This window comes from Martes martes, assembly GCF_963455335.1.
Source record: "Martes martes genome assembly, chromosome: 8".
In the NCBI taxonomy this organism is placed as follows: Eukaryota; Metazoa; Chordata; class Mammalia; order Carnivora; family Mustelidae; genus Martes; species Martes martes.
This window is the reverse complement of record NC_137895.1, coordinates 41,460,786-41,478,675: the sequence shown is the minus strand read 5'-3', so window position 1 is coordinate 41,478,675 and position 17,890 is coordinate 41,460,786. Positions and strand designations below refer to the sequence as shown.

The window sequence follows — 17,890 nt, the reverse complement described above, 5'->3', positions numbered from 1 at the left end:
CCTTGGTACTCCTGAATGCCTGTCCTTACACTTCCATGACGTTTTTAAATTCCATGTTTCTCTCCTTTGTAAGAGTTGTGATTGCTTTGAGGGATGACTGCAGCATTTTAAACATCTCTGAAAACCCTCAGCAAATAATATGAATTCAGTAAATGTTTATTAAATGACTGTGTAACTGGAGGATCAGTAAACTGGTGATATTTCAGATACTGTGTTTCAATAACATATATATTTATGTGTGTGTTCAACAACAAATATATGTGTGTGTGTGTATATATATATAAAATTCAAGGCACCCCTCATCTAAAGCCCAGGTACTTTAGAAAACCAAGTTTACAATCCAAAGATGTTGTGTAAGTAGAGAATTAAATTAGATTGGAGGCAGTTAAACTATGTTAAGAGCTATTTTATCCAGTCACCAAAAACAAAACAAATACTGATGAATTATTACTGTCCACAGTAGACTAAAACAGTAACAGGTTCTTAGGGTCTAATCCCCCCTTTTCTAGCCTACATAGAGATTGCTACCCTTATATTTACAGTATTCTTCAGACATTACTGCTAATGGGTTCGGTAAGGTTTTCTTAGTCAGACATAATCCAGTTCTGAAGATTCAGTTCTTTACTGAACTTAGTCTTCAAAACCTAAACAGAACATTTCTTAGGGTAGGTGACTTAGTTTTATTCTCAGAGGAGTATTTCCCTAAGTTCAAAGTTGCTTTTTCATAGGCGCAGGAAAGAAAATTTCTATATTCATATTATAATGAAATAGCAGAAATAAACAAATAAAAGATTTTATTTTGAGCAGAAAACATTGGTTAAATAAAAATGAGAATATCATGTTTATTGATTCATATTGATGGCACTGTAGTTGGTGAACATTGTTCAGTTTTGAATAAAATATATATATATATTTTTAATTCACAGACAATAGTTGAACTTGCAGAGACAGGAAGTCTGGACCTCAGTATATTCTGCAGTACCTGTTTGGTAGTATTTTTTTCTTTATTCTTTCTCTCCTCTTCCCATAGCAGCAGCATAGCATAGAAGGGGTGGGGAACAAGGAGAATAGTTTGTTCTGTGGAGCACATTTCATGTCCCCTCTGCCCCCGCTGTGACATTCCTTTTAGACCATGGTATAAGGAGAAAGATGGTAAAAAGATGTCTCCTCCCAATGTGCTTGTTCCCCCTGATGGTAGACCTTGACTATACTTCTGATTTGAGGTACCATTCATTTGTATTCCTCCTTAATCTCTTTTTCTTTCTTAATGTAACTCAGCAAAGAAAAAATTAATTAATAAAATATTTTAAAAATCAGAGGTTTATTATGCTTCCCTAATATTGTTTTCCTAGATATTTTAAGAAAACATTTATTCTTATATTTAGAAGTCACAGTGGGAAAATCTGTTAGATAAGACAGCGTGACTTCTAAAATGGTTCAGTTTGAGTAGTTATCTCTTTGTCTTGGGGGATTTATGGAACTTTGAGTACTATTTTGTCATTGATATTAAAAGTTGTCATCTTCAACCAGGTCATAAAGAAAGATATAAATGAAATTAAATAGCATTTACTTATGGAATCAGGTATAGTAATACATTGTTTGTATTATTTTAGATCTCAAATTTCTGTAGAATAATAGTTTTGTGTCTTAATTATTTTGTTAATTTTTATAATTAGTTCTTGAGAAAAATAGCGACTTTGCCACAGTAGTTAAATCATGTTTTCCTAATCCCTAAATCATACCTGAAACTCAATCCTTTTATACCTTTAAGTTATATGCTATCACTGAACTAATGTCTTGACACGTAAATAACAAGAGAATTAACTTAGTTTGGGATTATGGAATGAGTCTTTGAAATGGAGCTCTGACTCTACAGATTCTTTAAGTTGTTCCACCTAACATTCCTTGACCAAACAGTTAAAATTTGAATATTCAAAATGTATACTGCTTTACTTTTGGTAGCAACTTTAAGGTGCTAACTGGATTCTTTTGTATTTTCAAGCATTCTTTAAAAAGGGTTTTGTTTCTGTGCTTTACAGTGGCTAGTTTACAGGATTAGCACCTTAACATTCAGAACATTTTTATATTCTGGTATTCTTGAAACATATTATTCCATTCTACAAAGCCAAGTATGCATTGCTGATGTTTGCCATGTGGCAAACTCTTTATAGAGTCACTCAGTATGGTTTCATTGTTAAATAAGTATCCAAGGGCAAGAACAAGGTTATTTTTATCATTCTAGCATGAATGTTTTATTATATTATTATAAGCCAGGTACTTCTGGATAGGTGATTTGGTGTTGTAAAGAAAAGAGCGTATCCTATTATAAAATAATTCAGATTGGCAGAGGTATTTTTCATTATATGGGTATCCTTCCCTTTGATAAATAGACAAGTCCCTAAGAAGCCACATGTAAATCGGAATTTCCTAAAAATGAATTACTCTGTAAGTGAATGAGGAGCCTGTCATGTTCAGAAGCCTCGTGTCCGTCTTTGTTTAGAATTCATTGACAAGTATTGCCCAAAGGGGAAATGTAGCTGAGAGTTGGAAATGGAGATAAAATTTGTTTAATACATCCTTCTTCTTTCTCCTAAATAGATGTAGTTTCATATCTGTGGTGAAGAATAAGTGACCCTTTTCTTTAAAGAGTCCACAGATGATTTTAGTACATGTAAGGACTGCATAGTCAACCGATGCTTTTTTTTTTTTTTTAAGATTTTTATTTATTTATTTGACAGACAGGGATCACAAGTAGGCAGAGAGGCAGGCAGAGAGAGAGGGGAAAGCAGACTCCCTGCTGGGCAGAGAGCCCGATGCGGGGCTCGATCCCAGGACCCTGGGATCATGACCTGAGCCAAAGGCAGAGGCTTAACCCACTGAGCCACCCAGGTGCCCCAACCGATGCTTTTTCTTAGTGCCTCAGAATGATACATAACCTCATACAAACTGGTGGAGAAATGGCAGTGCTTTTATTGAAAGACCAGTGAAGGATATTATAAATTTTGTTTCTGGCGTGGTTTAATAACTAGCTCTTGTCATGTACTCAGCTTTAGGACTAGCAGCCCTTCAAAGATCACTAATGAGTTCTAATGAGCTCTTTATTCATTTGGCTGATTCAAAGTAATAGAGAGTGAGACATTTCACTACATCTAAAACAATAAGGCATCATAAGCGTGAATTCTTTATTGCCTGTCAGGAGCTAAATAATGAATGTATTTTATGTTTTTGAAGTAATAGGGACTACCTAAGCTTGGTAAGCATGGTGTACTTTCTTAGATGGGTCATGGAGTTCAGCAGAGGAGATGTTGTACCTTTATCTGAGATCTCAGGAGCCTCTGAAAGAGAAAGATGTTTGTACGCTTACTGGTTTTGGTTAGATTTGTTAACTTTGGGAAGACATGTTATTAATGATTTTGAATTTTAAAAGCTTCTTTTATTCATTTCTGATTTGGCCTTCCTTTTACTAAGGAACAGTTTAATTTTGTTAAATAAGAACCAGTGTCATGACCGTTAACACAATAGCTTTTATTTAGAATCCTGGAGAGTGATGTTTTTATTTTTCAGAAACTTGAGGGATGTGAATTAAATATAGTATCATTCATCGCAACAGCAAGTTGGTCTTAGATCCTTAATTATTTTTGTAAAGTGATGGTTCTACCCCATTCTTATATTCCACAGTGGCCTTATCCTTTTTATCTTTGTTGTTGCACTTGACATCTCGTTAAACAATACAGTTGTGGTTTTTGTTTTTTGCCTTTGGAAATACAGTTTTGTTTTCTTCATAATTGCATTTTGAGAAAATAAATGCTCACCTTTCCTTTCTTCAGTGTAATGCTTTTCGTAATCTTTTAAAATGCTTATTAACAGATACGGAAACCAGTGAGGTCCAAACATTGTGGTGTGTGCAACCGCTGCATAGCAAAATTTGATCATCATTGCCCATGGGTGGGTAACTGTGTAGGTAAGTTTTATTAATAATTCCTGAGTGCATTGTTCATTTAAGTTATTGTAGGTAACTAATGAAGTACAGCATTAAGGTAGATGGTAGAAACTTCACTCCTACACTCTATTATAGCCCTGCTCCCCTGTGCCCCCCAGTTAATCTTCTGATTGACAAACAGCAACTCAGTTGTGAGAAAGAGGGGGGCAAAAGTTATAAAATCAGTCTCTGGAAAAGATTGATATTTATCAATTCTTTCTGGTGCCTATTCTTTCTTATTTTCTTTATTGGATAATAGTGAAATCGATAAGGATGCAGATAGTATTGCTTTTTAGTTAAACTGGAGAACGTTACAGCAGTAAAAATATTTGGAAGGTTGTTGTGTACAGAAGCAGAGAGGAATGACAGATGAAAACTCTATATACCTTAGTGTTCAAGAATGGTGTGTGAGGAAGTGAACTAACTGGTCTAAGAGATGGCCCTGGATTTTTATGAGGTGACAACAGGGAAAGATTGCAAAGTTGCATGATTATTGGGAAGAAGCCTTTTAAAAATTGGATTATAAAGTTCATAAAAATAAGATAAAATTGGTTATTTTAAACCTTACAAAGCAAACAGTAGGGTAAAACTCAAAATTGTGGTTCATTTGGTTCATTGGAACTCTTGACTTCAGAATCAACGTCATTATAGTCATCACATCTTTGTAGTTACGAACATTCTTATTTTAAGCTTTATTTTTAAAAATATTTTTATATTTGAGAGAGAGCAAGAGTGAGAGAGAGAGTGTACAAGTAGGGGGGAAGAGGGAGAGGTAGGTTCCCCCCCGAGCAGGGAGGGAGCCTGATTGAGACTGGATTCCAGACGGGTCATGACCTGAGCCAAAGCCAGATGCTTAACCAACTGAGCCACCCAGGCGCCTTTATTTTAAGACTCTTATTAAAATATTTATTTTCCTGAAGAACATTTTGTAAGATAAATAATGTATGTAGTTATTGTCCAGATCGTAGCATTCATGGCATTCCTTTACCCCCATCCCCAAAAGGTACATTTCCAGTTGTGGTTTTCTTAGCTGAAAAAATTGCTTCTCTGTTCTTTAGGTGCAGGCAACCATAGATACTTTATGGGCTACCTATTCTTCTTGCTTTTTATGATCTGCTGGATGATTTATGGTTGTATTTCTTGTGAGTACAGTTAGCTTTTTACTTGCTGAAAACAAGTGTTTGTATACTTTTGCTTACCATATTAACAATATATGATAATGACAAGTCTTTTAACTAAAAATTATGGTTTGGGGCACCTTACTACAATGAACCATAAAGAGAAGAACAGATGAACTATAAATGTATTCAACATACAGTATAAGCAACAGAATAATCAGCTGTTTTAATATATGTGTCCTTTGAAAAACATGTTGGTTTAATAGTCTTTGCAATGCTTCTGGGTGAAAGACGCCAACATTTTTTACATCACGTGCTTGCTTTACTCTAGTAACTTAAAGATTTTGTGACTTTGCTAGGTGCTCTTTAGTATGAAACAGCTAGGAAAATGCAGTTAACTTCACGCAGAACTAGAAATATTTCAAGAAGTAAGGTGTAACTATTGCCTATTAGAGAATATTAAAAGGGGTTAGAAGATACTTTTTTTTTTTTTTTTAAGATTTTATTTATTTGACAGAGAGGGAGAGAGGTAGCACAAGCAGGGGCAGCAGCAGGCAGAGGGAGAAGCAGGCTTCCCAATGAGCAGGGAGTCCAATGCAGGGCTTGATCTCAGGACCCTGGGCTCATGACCTGAGCTGAAGGCAGATACTTAACGACTAAGCCACCCAGGTGCCCCTAGAAGATACTTTTTTAGGAATAAGTTGTCATTCACTTGATCATATGGGTATAGGGGCAATGATGGGTTTTTATTGCATTGAGAATGTGATTTGAGAAGAGTTTAAATGAAGGTATTAGTTACTATGCTTCAGGACTTGGTGTACTTAGCATATAAATATGTATTAGATCCTGGCTTAAAAATAAGTTGTAGAAGGATGATTTCCTAGTCCTTCTATTTTCAGACATATTAAGAATAGTGTCTGTTATTCCCCTAATAACAGTCTACTTCCTCACATACACATTAATAGAGAGAAAGATTTGGTCAAAGGTCTTGACTTAGTTTCTGGCTCAACAGACCTGAGGAAAACATGGTCTTCCTCAGGTAGTAAAACATAGTAGTAAAACAGTAGTTTTTTTTATGGCAGCAGCTCTAAAAGAAGAGATTTTTGTTTTGGAAAAAGTCCTCCCTCATCATGTTGGTCTTCTTGTGCTATATGCCCTGCCCCCCAAAATTTCACTTATTATACGTATCATCTCTGTATAAAGGTAATGTTAACTATTATATGTATGTAGTACCAAACAACTAAAAACTGTGTATTGTTCAAGTACAGTAGTATTTTTTTTTTAGATTGGATGGTGCTTTTTCCATTTCTGTCTTTGCCGTGTTTTTTTTTTTTACTAATTATATACTAATTTTTTACTAATTATGGGGTATTTAGGAGTACAAAAATTTGCATTCAAAGTCATCGGCTAATTGTAGACATTTGGATCATGGTTTCTAAGTGGTGCCAACTGCAGATGCCTTTGTGAAGTAGTTGGATGATTACTGAGTAAATGTGAAACTTCTGTTCTCATTTTAGACTGGGGACTCCACTGTGAGACCAGTTACACCAAGGACGGATTTTGGACATATATTACTCAAATTGCTACATGTTCACCTTGGATGTTTTGGATGTTTCTGAACAGTGTTTTTCATTTCATGTGGGTGGCTGTGTTACTCATGTGTCAGATGTACCAGGTATGTGCATGTACATGATTGGTTCTTCATTAACACTTAATTAACACCTCATTCCCTGTTAAAAAAGATAATAATGCATTTTCTTTTTAACTACTTCTGCTTTTCAAGGTTTAAAATTTTCAATTTACTTTCCTTACTCTTCCTTTATTCTTTCTTTACTTTTCCCTTTTTTTTTCCTTTCTACTGCCCACTTTCCTTTCTCCTCTCCTTCTTCTTCTATTATGAACTTTGTTCTTACATTATGAATTTTCTTTTTTTATTTTAAGGGTTTTATTTATTTGACAGAGAGTACAAGCAGTGGGGAGCTGCAGAGGGAGAGGGATTAGCAAAGAAGCAGGCTTCCTGCTGAGCAGGGCTCCATCCCAGGATCCTGAGATCGTGACCTGAGCTGAAGGCAGATGGTTAACAGATTGAGCCACCTGGGTGCCTCTGACTTTTCAGTGCTACTTTTGATGGAACTTATTTCTATTGTTCTTGATTCAGATATATTCAGTTGAATATAGGTGTGAGATTAGATCAATGATGCCATTAGTTTTGTGTTTATTAGGGACGTTTTATTACCTATAAATACCAGTATTTATTCAAGAACCTTTTCTTAATTAAGGATTTTTCTAAAAGCTCAATTTTTAAGGGGCCGATGGAGAGGTGGTCTGTGTACATAGTGTCCATCTCTCCCCACACACAATGCCAGATAAATATTTTTCATGTTTAACTGGCTACTTCTTACAAGAGTCAAAGTGATATGTAAACTAGCTTGATGATCTCCCATTGGAAAAGCAAAAACAAACTTCATTTTTCTCTCTATCCTGGTTTCTTGAGAATTAACTTATTTTACATTAATACTTAATTTATATCAGAGAGAGTTAATAGTTTGCTTTTTCTTACCTCTTAGATATCATGTTTAGGTATTACTACAAATGAAAGGATGAATGCCAGAAGATACAAGCACTTTAAAGTCACAACAACATCTATTGAAAGCCCATTCAAGTACGTACATGTTTATAAATTTAATATTTTCTTTTGGCATATAACTTAGCAAATATCTAGTGAATACATCAAAGAAAAATACATCTTTAAGTCAATAGGATACGAAACGGAATATTTCTTGTGCTTAGCAATGTGTAAAATAGCTTATAAATCCTACTGAATTCTTAGATTCCTGCCAGATATAGCATTGGTTAGTTTACTATTACTTTAAAATTCATGACATTAACTGTATATAAATTTGTGTCATTCTTTTTCTTAGTTGCACAATCCAAAATCTATTGAACTACTAACATTTAGTATAAACATATTATTATACATTAACATACAGCTTTAATATTGCTGTAAGTTTCTACAAATTTTCATTGACAAATGTATACACAGAATTGAAATATGATTTTAAAAATACAGTCAACTGAAATTCATGTTTAGGGAAATTTTCTAGACTCTGGGGCAACAGCTTTTCAGTTTGAATTATTTTATTTGCCCTCTTCATGACACAAAAATTTCTATACACACAGTTTTATTTATTGTTCCTTTTTTAAATTGAGGTATAATCAATGTATAACATTATATTAATTTTAGATGTACAAAATAATGATTTGGTGTGTGTGTATTGCAGAATGACCTGCACAGTAAGTCTGATTAACATTTGTCACCAAACATAGTCACAGAATTTTTTTCTTTATGATGAGCACTTTTTAGATGTGTCTTGGCAACTTTCAGGTATGCAACAGAGTAGTATTAATAATAGTCAAAATGCACACTGAAAAAATAGAATTAAAAAAAATAGTCACAGTGCTGTTCATTGTATCCCCATGACTTATTAATTTTATAAGTTTGTACTTTTTGACTCCCTTCACCCATTTCGCCCACACCCCACCCTCAGCCTATGGCAACCACCAATCTATTCTATGTATCAATGAGTTTAGTTTTGTTTGTTTGTTTAGATTCATATATAAATGAGATTATATGGTTTTTGTCTTTAGGTCGTTTCCATGTCTTAGCTGTTGTAAATAGTGCTGCAGTGAACATGGCAGTGCATGTGTCTTTTCGAGTTAGAGTGGATTTTTCTGTTTGTTCCATTTTTTATATTTTGAGGGTTTTTTTTCTTGTTTTGTTTTATTTTTTTGATAAATATTCAGAATTGGATTGCTGGATAATATGGTAGTACCATCTTTTATTTTATTTTTGAGTAATTCATACTGTTTTCCTAGTGGCTGCACCAGTTTACCCTCCTACCAGTAGTACAAGGGTTCCCTTTTCTCCACATCCTCACCAACACCTGTTATTTTTTGTCTTTTTAGTAATAGTCATTCTAAGAGGTATGAGGTACTATCTCATTGCGAGTTTGATTTGCATTTCCTTGAAGATTAGTGATATTGATCATCTTTTCATGTATCCTTTGGCCATCGGTTTATCTTTGAAAAAATGTCTATTCAGATCTTCTGCCCATTTTCTAATTGAATTTTTTTTTAGTTGTATGAGTTCTTTATATATTTTGGATATTGATCCTTTATTGGACATATGATCTGCACAAATATTTTACCATTCAGTAGGTTGCCTTTTCATTTTGTTGATGGTTTCTTTTGCTGTACAGAGACTATTTTAATACAGTCTCACTTGTTTCTTTTGCATTTGTTGCCTTTACTTTTGGTGACTTATTAAAAATTTCACTGCCAGCACCCATGTCAGGGAGCCTACGACATGTTTTCTTCTAGCAGCTCTGGTTTCGAATGTTGCATTCAGTCCTTGAATCCAATTTCAATTTTTGTGTGTGGTGTAGAATAGTGGTTCAGTTTCATTTTTTTTGCACTTGGCTGTCCAGTTTTCCCAAAACCATTTATCAAAGAGATTCATATATATTCATTCATATATATATATGTATTTCTAAATATATATATTTAATCTTACATTTAGTTTGATGCTGAGAAGTAGTAGTTTCCTAATTATGTGAAATATTTAAAACTTGAGTTTTACTCAAGCTATGTGCCTACTACCTTCAAGCTTTTGTAATGCTATTAATTATTGCATGCTTCTGGAAAGCATACAGACCTTTAAATAAAAGCAAAAACAAAGGAGTCAGTTGGGTAATTTTGAGAATTCTCCCATAGGCACAGTTATTGTATAAAATGTAAAACAGTGACAGCTTTTCCAGAAGTGTTCTTGAAGTCCTAAAATTCCCTGAATTTATTCTTGACATATTTTTTCTTAAATTGTTACTTTCAGATACATTGCCAGCTACATGCTATTTATAATTATTTTGTGTTTTACTTTCTCAATTTTGGATATAGTTTGTCTCCTTGCCAAAGAGCCACCCATCAAGGAAAGGTTTTATCAAAAATTACATATGACACAGTAATGAAAGAAATGCAGATTTGAATAACTTTAAAATATCATTGTGTCACCCAATTAAATTACCAAAAGAAAGAAGAAAAATTGTTGGCAGAGCTGTGAAGAAACATGAATGCATGTATATTTTATAGAGTTATAAACAGGTTCTTTCTGGCAAGTAACCTAAGTTTTTAAGTTCAGAAAAAAATACCTTAAACACCAAAATTATATTAAACTCATATATTAAATTATTATACTAATAGACTTTTCCTTTTTCCTTTTGTTTGGGGGGTGTTTTAGCCATGGATGTGTAAGGAATATTATAGACTTCTTTGAATTTCGATGCTGTGGCCTCTTTCGTCCTGTTATCGTGGACTGGACCAGGCAGTATACAATAGAATATGACCAAATATCAGGATCTGGGTACCAGCTCGTGTAGCAACATCTTTATCCTATGAAGCATATTGCTGAGTGGTGCCTGAAAATTGTGTCTGTCCGTGTCTCTCTCACACTCGAATCCACATTTTTTGAACAATAGCATGCTATGTGTAGGGCTAACGGTGAATTTTAGTCTTTTTTTCAACACTTTTATTAACAAAAGTAAACATGGACAGAGCACACTGCCACTTCTGGGAAGAATAAAGATCATAAAAGGATTTTTAATGGTTCTTAATGTGGGAATTCACAACATACTCAACTTTTTGGTTTTGTTCTCATAACATTCTTCATGAATAAAGAATGAACTTATTCTGTTGACAGACATGGTATACTGATCAGAAATGTTTGATTCTAGCTAAAACTAAATTTATGGTATACAGCTAAATTTTATGATGCAATCTACTATGACTGTTGCATTTAATTCCAGGAGAGTTGTCTTAAATTGATTCAGGCTAGTATTATGTACATTTTAGAATGTACATGTAAATACTGTGATAAAAATCATGTGGTTTTATTAGGGATCTGCTGTAATATGTCTTCAAGGGCACAAGAAAATAATGTTCACAAAAATATGTGCTAATATTTTATTGCCATCAGCTGTTGCAATGCTGATATATTTCTAGTTCAGTGAAATAATTTGTAGTAACCTTGCTCTGAGGTTTTATGGTCTGATAATAAAGCACTTGCATGAGTATAGTAAGTCATGTTATTTTGTTCAAACTTAAAAGCCCTACTAAGTGCATGATACACCTCATAGAATGTATACTAGCACATACTATCCAGTAAAGCATAAATTAGAATTTAATTTGATGTGCAAACAGTCCAACTTTTAAGAGTTGAGGTAATTTCAAGGCAGAACAAATAAGTTAATGCAAAATTCTCAGTAATAGAGATAAATGGATATACTTATAGAATTCTGAGCTGCAAAATAAATTGTAGACAAAATAATGGAGTTTAGCTAAAGATGGAGCATGATCTCTGTACATACAGCACATGTGAATAAAAGAAAAGCTAATGGTATATTCTGGTTTTTAAAAAGTGACCTATCAGAAAGAATTTAATCCTCAAGATTATTTCAATTTTCCCAATACCGAATGTTTTAAAAATTGTTAAGCTGTCTGAAACAATTTCAGAAAGGTTTTCTTATTGTTAAATGTGATGCACTGATCAATTTTTGTTGCAGCATTTCCATACTCTCACGGTGAACTACTAGTCACTGCTTCCATAAATATTGTTTACAGAGTGAGACTTGGTTTAGTCCTCTTAAGTGCTGTAGCAAACTGTGGTTCGAGCAACCTGTGGCAAACCTGTGAGAGGGAATGGGCTCGGGGGAGGGTGGGAAAAAGGTGGTCAGACTGCTGACAGATCCTAGACCAGTGTAAAGATTGTGTATCTGTATATAAATAATTTATCAAATAGTTTTCTCTTTGTGTCTCTATGTGTTAGTGTATTTAAAGCTGCTCATTTCATTTTATCCAACCAAAAAGAAAAGGGAGATAACTAATGAGCTTCTAGTGATGTTCAATATTGCTGTTAATAGGCATTATACCCTGCAAGTTCTCTGCATGTCTGATGCTTGGTAAAATTAGTATTCTCTGTAAAATGCAGATTACAGGTATTTCAGCCATCTAGTGGTATACCCGCCCCTTGCCTTAGTAAGAGGAGCAGTGAAAATTGTATATAGTTGATGTTCAGTATTTCCAAGTACCATTTTTATATAGTAGTTTCTTTGACCATAAGTCACACATCAGAAAGATTACCTTTAGTGTATTTGAGTGTTTTAATATTAGAAAATTGGCATATGTACTTTATTTTTGAAAAGGGAAAAGATGGGTGTGGGGTGGCAATAGCATTGTGCCATTTTGTCATAGAATGTAAAAAATTGGTTAACTTTACAAATGTCTCTGCTAGTTTTGACTACTAATTGGGGGAAATTTTAGATAATTTTTAAATTCAAAGTTATTTATAAAAGGCTAGAATTTGTTTTAATTTTTTTGTATTTTGAGCCACTTCACATAAAGACTCAGTTGTAATTTTTATTGAATACATTTTTATTAACAGTTGAATACAATGGTGGTATTCTCAGAGTTCGGATGAGAGTGTTGTTACCATGTTCTTTCTTTGTGGTACAATATTCTCTACGGTGCAAAAGAGATGTCTTTCAGTTAAACAAAAAATACAGATACTGGAACATACTAGCAATGTTAATGTTTTAGTACTAACCATCTCACAGTACCGGTGAAATCTGAAACTTAGAGATGGTCAGATGGTGGGGAGCCAACTATGCAGCAGTGTACTGTACCGTCTGTTTACTTATTTTGTAAGTCTTATGTGTGGAACCAGCTTAACCCAGTTCTAAAGTTGTGTATGAAGGTGACCCTTTGGGGGATAGTTCGTATCAGCTTAATGGGATACTTTTAGCAAATAGGAACTTATTTCTCAGCCCTGAACATAAATTACTTTTTTTTTCTTCATATTTTTTGTTGTTCCCAGGAGTTTATTTGAAATATTAATAGGCATAAAACAGCATCATTATACTTAAGCTATGGGTATTTTTATTTCGTATTTTATTTATAACTGTGCCAAGTATTATTTTGCTACTTACCGTGTTACTCTGTGGAAAGAAAAACCTGTAAAGTGTTTAATAAATTAGCTCTCCTTACATAAATTAAATCTGTCAAAATTTTGTAAAATATTAATCAGAATAAATATTGACTCTTAAGTGTGTGCTTGTTTGTTATTTTGCTCAGTTCACTTCAAGAAATTGATGAAACAGTGGTAGTAGTACCTGTGATATAAAAAGATTATTCTGTGTATTTATATTTGGGTCAACTAGGATGCAAACAGCAGGACTAGAAATTAGCAAAAGTAAAATGTGGTGGTAGCATTCTTTCAAAATATCCAATTCCGTGTGTATGTACATGTATGTGATTAATACTTTTTAAATAAAAGGAATAAATTTTTCTTTAAGAATTTTGCATTCCATAGAATGCATAGAATTGCTCAGGGGTTGTATGAATCTCCAAGTTTTAAATGTAAGTATTGTCTAAAGACACCAGTAAAATTTTGGAAAATGAAATCTGTCGAACATTGATCTCAGTTGCTTAAGCTTTGCATGACAGTTTGATTGGGGAATTTAAAAAGCAAAATTTTTGAAGGACCTCTTTCCTGCTTGTTCACAGGATTGTTTATGGTATGAGAACCCAGTGGTGTTAAATATTTTCAGATTGGACTGATACTCATTTCATAATTATTTTATGATATTTAAAGTGATGCATCCAGAGCTGTATAGAACTCAAGTAACAATATTTTGAACTAGTGTAAAAATGAAACAAATTCTACAGAATGTCATCAGTTTTCATGGCAGGTGCTTTCCTCCTCCTCATTGTTTACTTGTCTGGCTCCCCCAGCCCTTTCCAGTTTGGTAGATTGTACCTATGATAAGGATATCTGGTTCTAAGAGTTTATAGAAATAACTGGAAACAAGTGATACATATCAGGACAGTTAGTCTTAGCTTCTTGTCAAAAAGTAAATCTTCAGTTCCACAAAGTTGTTGGTGTAAGCGTTATTTATTAAATATCTTTATGTGGTGTATAAAATAGAAAAGTCTGTAACTCCAGGTGGAATATTCAAAATGTTCTTTGATATAGGTCAGCTAGGTCACACAATCCAGGAACCAGATGTGCCTTTTAGAAAACTTTTTGCCTTTGAGTATGAATTTTTTGCTCAGAGAAATTTTACAAGAATATCTATCAGACATTTATTTGGATTAAAAAATACTTTTTAATAGGCAGCAGTGTTTCGAGTACTCAAAGAGGAACTGTTTCCTTACAAAGCATCAGAAAGCCTCATTGCTGCTGGTACTGCTTGGATCTGTAGGTTTATAGGTTTTCATCGAATTTGAAAATTTATCAGCCATTGTCGTCAAATATTTTTTTCTCCGCCCCGCCCCCCCTTCAGGAAACTCCAGTTACACATATATTAGGCCACTTGGGATTGTCCTACAGCCCACTGATCAGTTCATCTTTTACATTCTTTTCCCCTGTGTTTACTTGGATCATTTTTATGTCTTTTAAGTTCACTTAAAATTTTTTCACGTATATGGTTTAGTCTCTTGTCAATACCATTCAGTGTATTTTTCATCTTCAACACAGTTTTCACCTACAGTATTTGATTTAGACCATTTTTTATATCTTCTGTATCTCTGCTTCTTTGAAGATATGGAGTATACTTACAATTAACTTTTAATATCCTTACCTGCCAGTTTTCACATCTAGGTCAGCTTGGGTTCCTTTTGATCTTTCATTATTATGGATCGTATTTTCCTGCTTCTTAGCATGACTAGTAATTTTTGATTGGCTGCCAGATACTGTGAAGTGGGTGTGGATTCTTTTGTATTCCTACAAAAAGTGCAGAACTTTTTCTGGGATGGAGTTCTTTAGAAGCTTCCATCCTTTCAGGTTTTATTGCTAAGCAAGATTTGTTAGGCAGGACCAGAACAGTGTTCAGTTGGGGTTAATAATTCCCCATTGTTGGGGCAAGCAAGACCTGTGTGCTCTGTCTAAAGCCCCATGAGTCGTGTTTCCCCCTCTCACCGGTGGGAGTAAACAGGCACTATTCCCAGCTCCATGTGAGCACCAGACTTTGTTCTAAGTCTTTGTGTTGGTTTTTTGTCTGGTCTTGAATAGTTATATGCACGCACTATCAGCACTCAGCTGAAGACTTGCAAAGGTGGGGGGGTTGGGTTGTAGTTTGCATGTTTGTGGAGTTTTCTATGCAGTTCTCTCCAGTCTCTTGAACTCTGTTGCCTTGGTCCCTCTGGACCCAGCTCAGTCAACTCAGAATGCCTTCCAGCCTCGCCTGTGTTCTCCCTCTTTGCACTCAAGCTACAGCCTGGAAACTCCCAAAGCAGTTAGCTTTGCTATCCCAAGACTGATCTCATTTTCCCCATAACTGTTCTTTGTTGCCTGTTGTCCAGTGCCTAAAAAACCTTTTTTTTTTTTTAAATGTAACTTGTGGTTTTTGTTGTTTCAAGTCAGAGGGTAAATCTGGCCCCTGTTGTTTTCACTTTAAGTAGAAGTCTGAGTTAATACATTTTTTAAATTTTTTGTTTTAATTTCTAATAGGGAAAATAACGGCAGATGTAATTGGTCATAATCAAAAGCTCCTTGGGGTCCTCAATAATTTAAGCATGTAAAGGTGTCCTGAGATTAGTAAGTTTGAGTACCAGTGGTCCAGACCAACATTTCCCAGTGCTTAAGATATTAGTGGTTCCTTGGATAACTAATTTGATATAAGGCTCTCAAATTAAAGCCTCAGCCACAGGCTCCCAAAGCTTTCAATACTGCTAGTGTGTGACATATACATATATGTAAATATACATACGTGTGTGTGTGTGTGTGTGTGTGTGTGTGTGTGTGTGTGTCGATATGGACTGATAGCAATACTTGCTAAATTTAACTGATCTTGAAGACTTTTTGGAACTAGAGTTGCCAGCAGTCCTCCTCAAATATACCAAACCAGCACAAGGAGTTAAAAAACATCCCAAATGGGTCCTTTTAACTAAATTAAAGTATATATTTCCATACAGCACTTTAATATCACATTTGGATTACTTTAGGGCTATCCTCTTGACTTACATCCAGATGTTGAAAGTGATTCCTATTCCCTTTTCTGCCCCTGGAACCACTGGGAAGTAATTTCACAGTGTTGGAGGTGTTTTGTCATAGCTCCCAATTTAAGAATAATTTTGAGTGGATGTCTCAAATTACTAAGCACCGGCATTTAGTGTTTTCCTCTCGGGTATCTATGCATATCTCCAATTTCAGAAACTTGGTAGGACAATGTTGGTTCTGTGTGGACAAGTTTTATATGTTTTGGTTGTCTATAGCTACCCCATCAACCACTCAAAAATTTAGTGGCTTAAAACAGTATTTTTGTTCACTAATCTCTAGTTTGGTCAGCAATAGGAATAGTGTACTTTGTTCCACTTGGTGTCAGCTGGGATGGTTCAAAAACTGGAAACTGGAATAACCTGAAGGCTTGCTTATTCGTGTCAGCTGATACTGGCTGATGGGAGAGATCTCTGCCAAAGCTAAGGCTGTAATATCTACATGTAGCCTCTTCATGTGGTTTGGGCTTCCTCAAAACACGGTGGCTCAGTTCCAAGAGTAAGCATCTAAAGGGAAAGAGGCAGGCAAAAGCTGTATTGTATTTTCTAACCTAGTGTTGTCCATTATACGGTGCTAGTTAAAAATGAGTCACTAGGGTTGGCCTTTATTCGGGGGTAGGGGGAGATTAGTCTTATTTTGGTGGCGATGTCCAAGAGGTTTTAAAACTACCACCCAGAGAATTAGAAGTTACTCCGTAACTCTTCTTCAATTCAGCCTACTCCATTTATTGCTGATTAACTTCCCCAGTCTGCTTAAAAGGCCTTCCCCTCTGCCACAGTGGAACTTGCCTTATAAGACATAAATGAGGTACTCAAGGCTATGCTGCATGAATTCTTTCACTTAGTGCATCCTCAAGATTGACTTCTTGCCACTAAGTTTCTGCTTATGTTTTTGATGTCCTCCAGAGCACACCCCCTGTAGCTTTTCAAAATAAGCAATATAATGTGTTAAAATAGGCTTTGGTGCTCATTGATCATGTTGGTCCAGTTTTACCAATACACATTTACAGACCAATTTTCACACCATACCCCTGAAAAATAAAAGGTTGGACAGAGTCTTTTGATAAAGAACTATAAGTTTCTGGGGAAATAATGAAAATATTCTGTGTATACTTAATGTTCCTTTTCTGCCTGAGCCAGCTAAATGTGCAGGATAATGCAGTATTCTTTGCAACTTATGCAGGATTGAAATGTTTGAGAAAAGCACTTCAGTTTCCAGGATGTAGTAAGTCTCATCTATCAGATCAGAGTGGAGTCTAAAAAAAGTCATACCAAGCCTCCGAGTCTAAAGTCCACAGGTTGCTGTTTGTAACAATCTTTAGATTTAGATGCATCAGAAGAATTCTCAGTCTTTTGTTTAACAGTATGCTCACCACGCTGGGTCATTGTGCCTTTCTGAGGAGCTTGTTAGAAGGGCTTCTACAGCCCCCCACTTCTAGAGAGTCTGTTTCTGTAGGGTCTGGAGTCTGCCTTTTAATACTCCCAGGTGATTCTAATGCAGGTTGTCTAGGAACCATGCTTGAAGAGAGGAGTAACCACCAGCCAAAGTGAGGAGGGCAGACAGGTAGGTGGGACATGCTGCTGAATGCCGTCTCTGCAGAGCTAGAACCCACTGCCTAGCAACCTGCGCTCTTGAGGCACACTTGCCAGGTTAAAAGAGATCTTTTCCAACAGCCGTGTTGTAGACATT

General features: G+C 35.0%; 1 protein-coding gene across 1 annotated transcript in view; it reads left to right on the top strand.

Moving 5' to 3' along the window:
* Positions 1-13,243, top strand: part of ZDHHC17 (zDHHC palmitoyltransferase 17) — a gene marked incomplete at its 5' end in the record, with an annotated part of 86,116 nt that extends 72,873 nt beyond the window's left edge. The window contains 6 exons of the mRNA XM_080812311.1: positions 927-989; positions 3,868-3,961; positions 5,038-5,121; positions 6,615-6,772; positions 7,665-7,759; positions 10,391-13,243. Of these exons, the coding sequence (XP_080668437.1) occupies positions 927-989; positions 3,868-3,961; positions 5,038-5,121; positions 6,615-6,772; positions 7,665-7,759; positions 10,391-10,529 (633 nt within the window). The 3' untranslated portion in view covers positions 10,530-13,243. The remainder of the gene's footprint in view (positions 1-926; positions 990-3,867; positions 3,962-5,037; positions 5,122-6,614; positions 6,773-7,664; positions 7,760-10,390) is intronic.
* Positions 13,244-17,890: the final 4,647 nt, after the last annotated feature.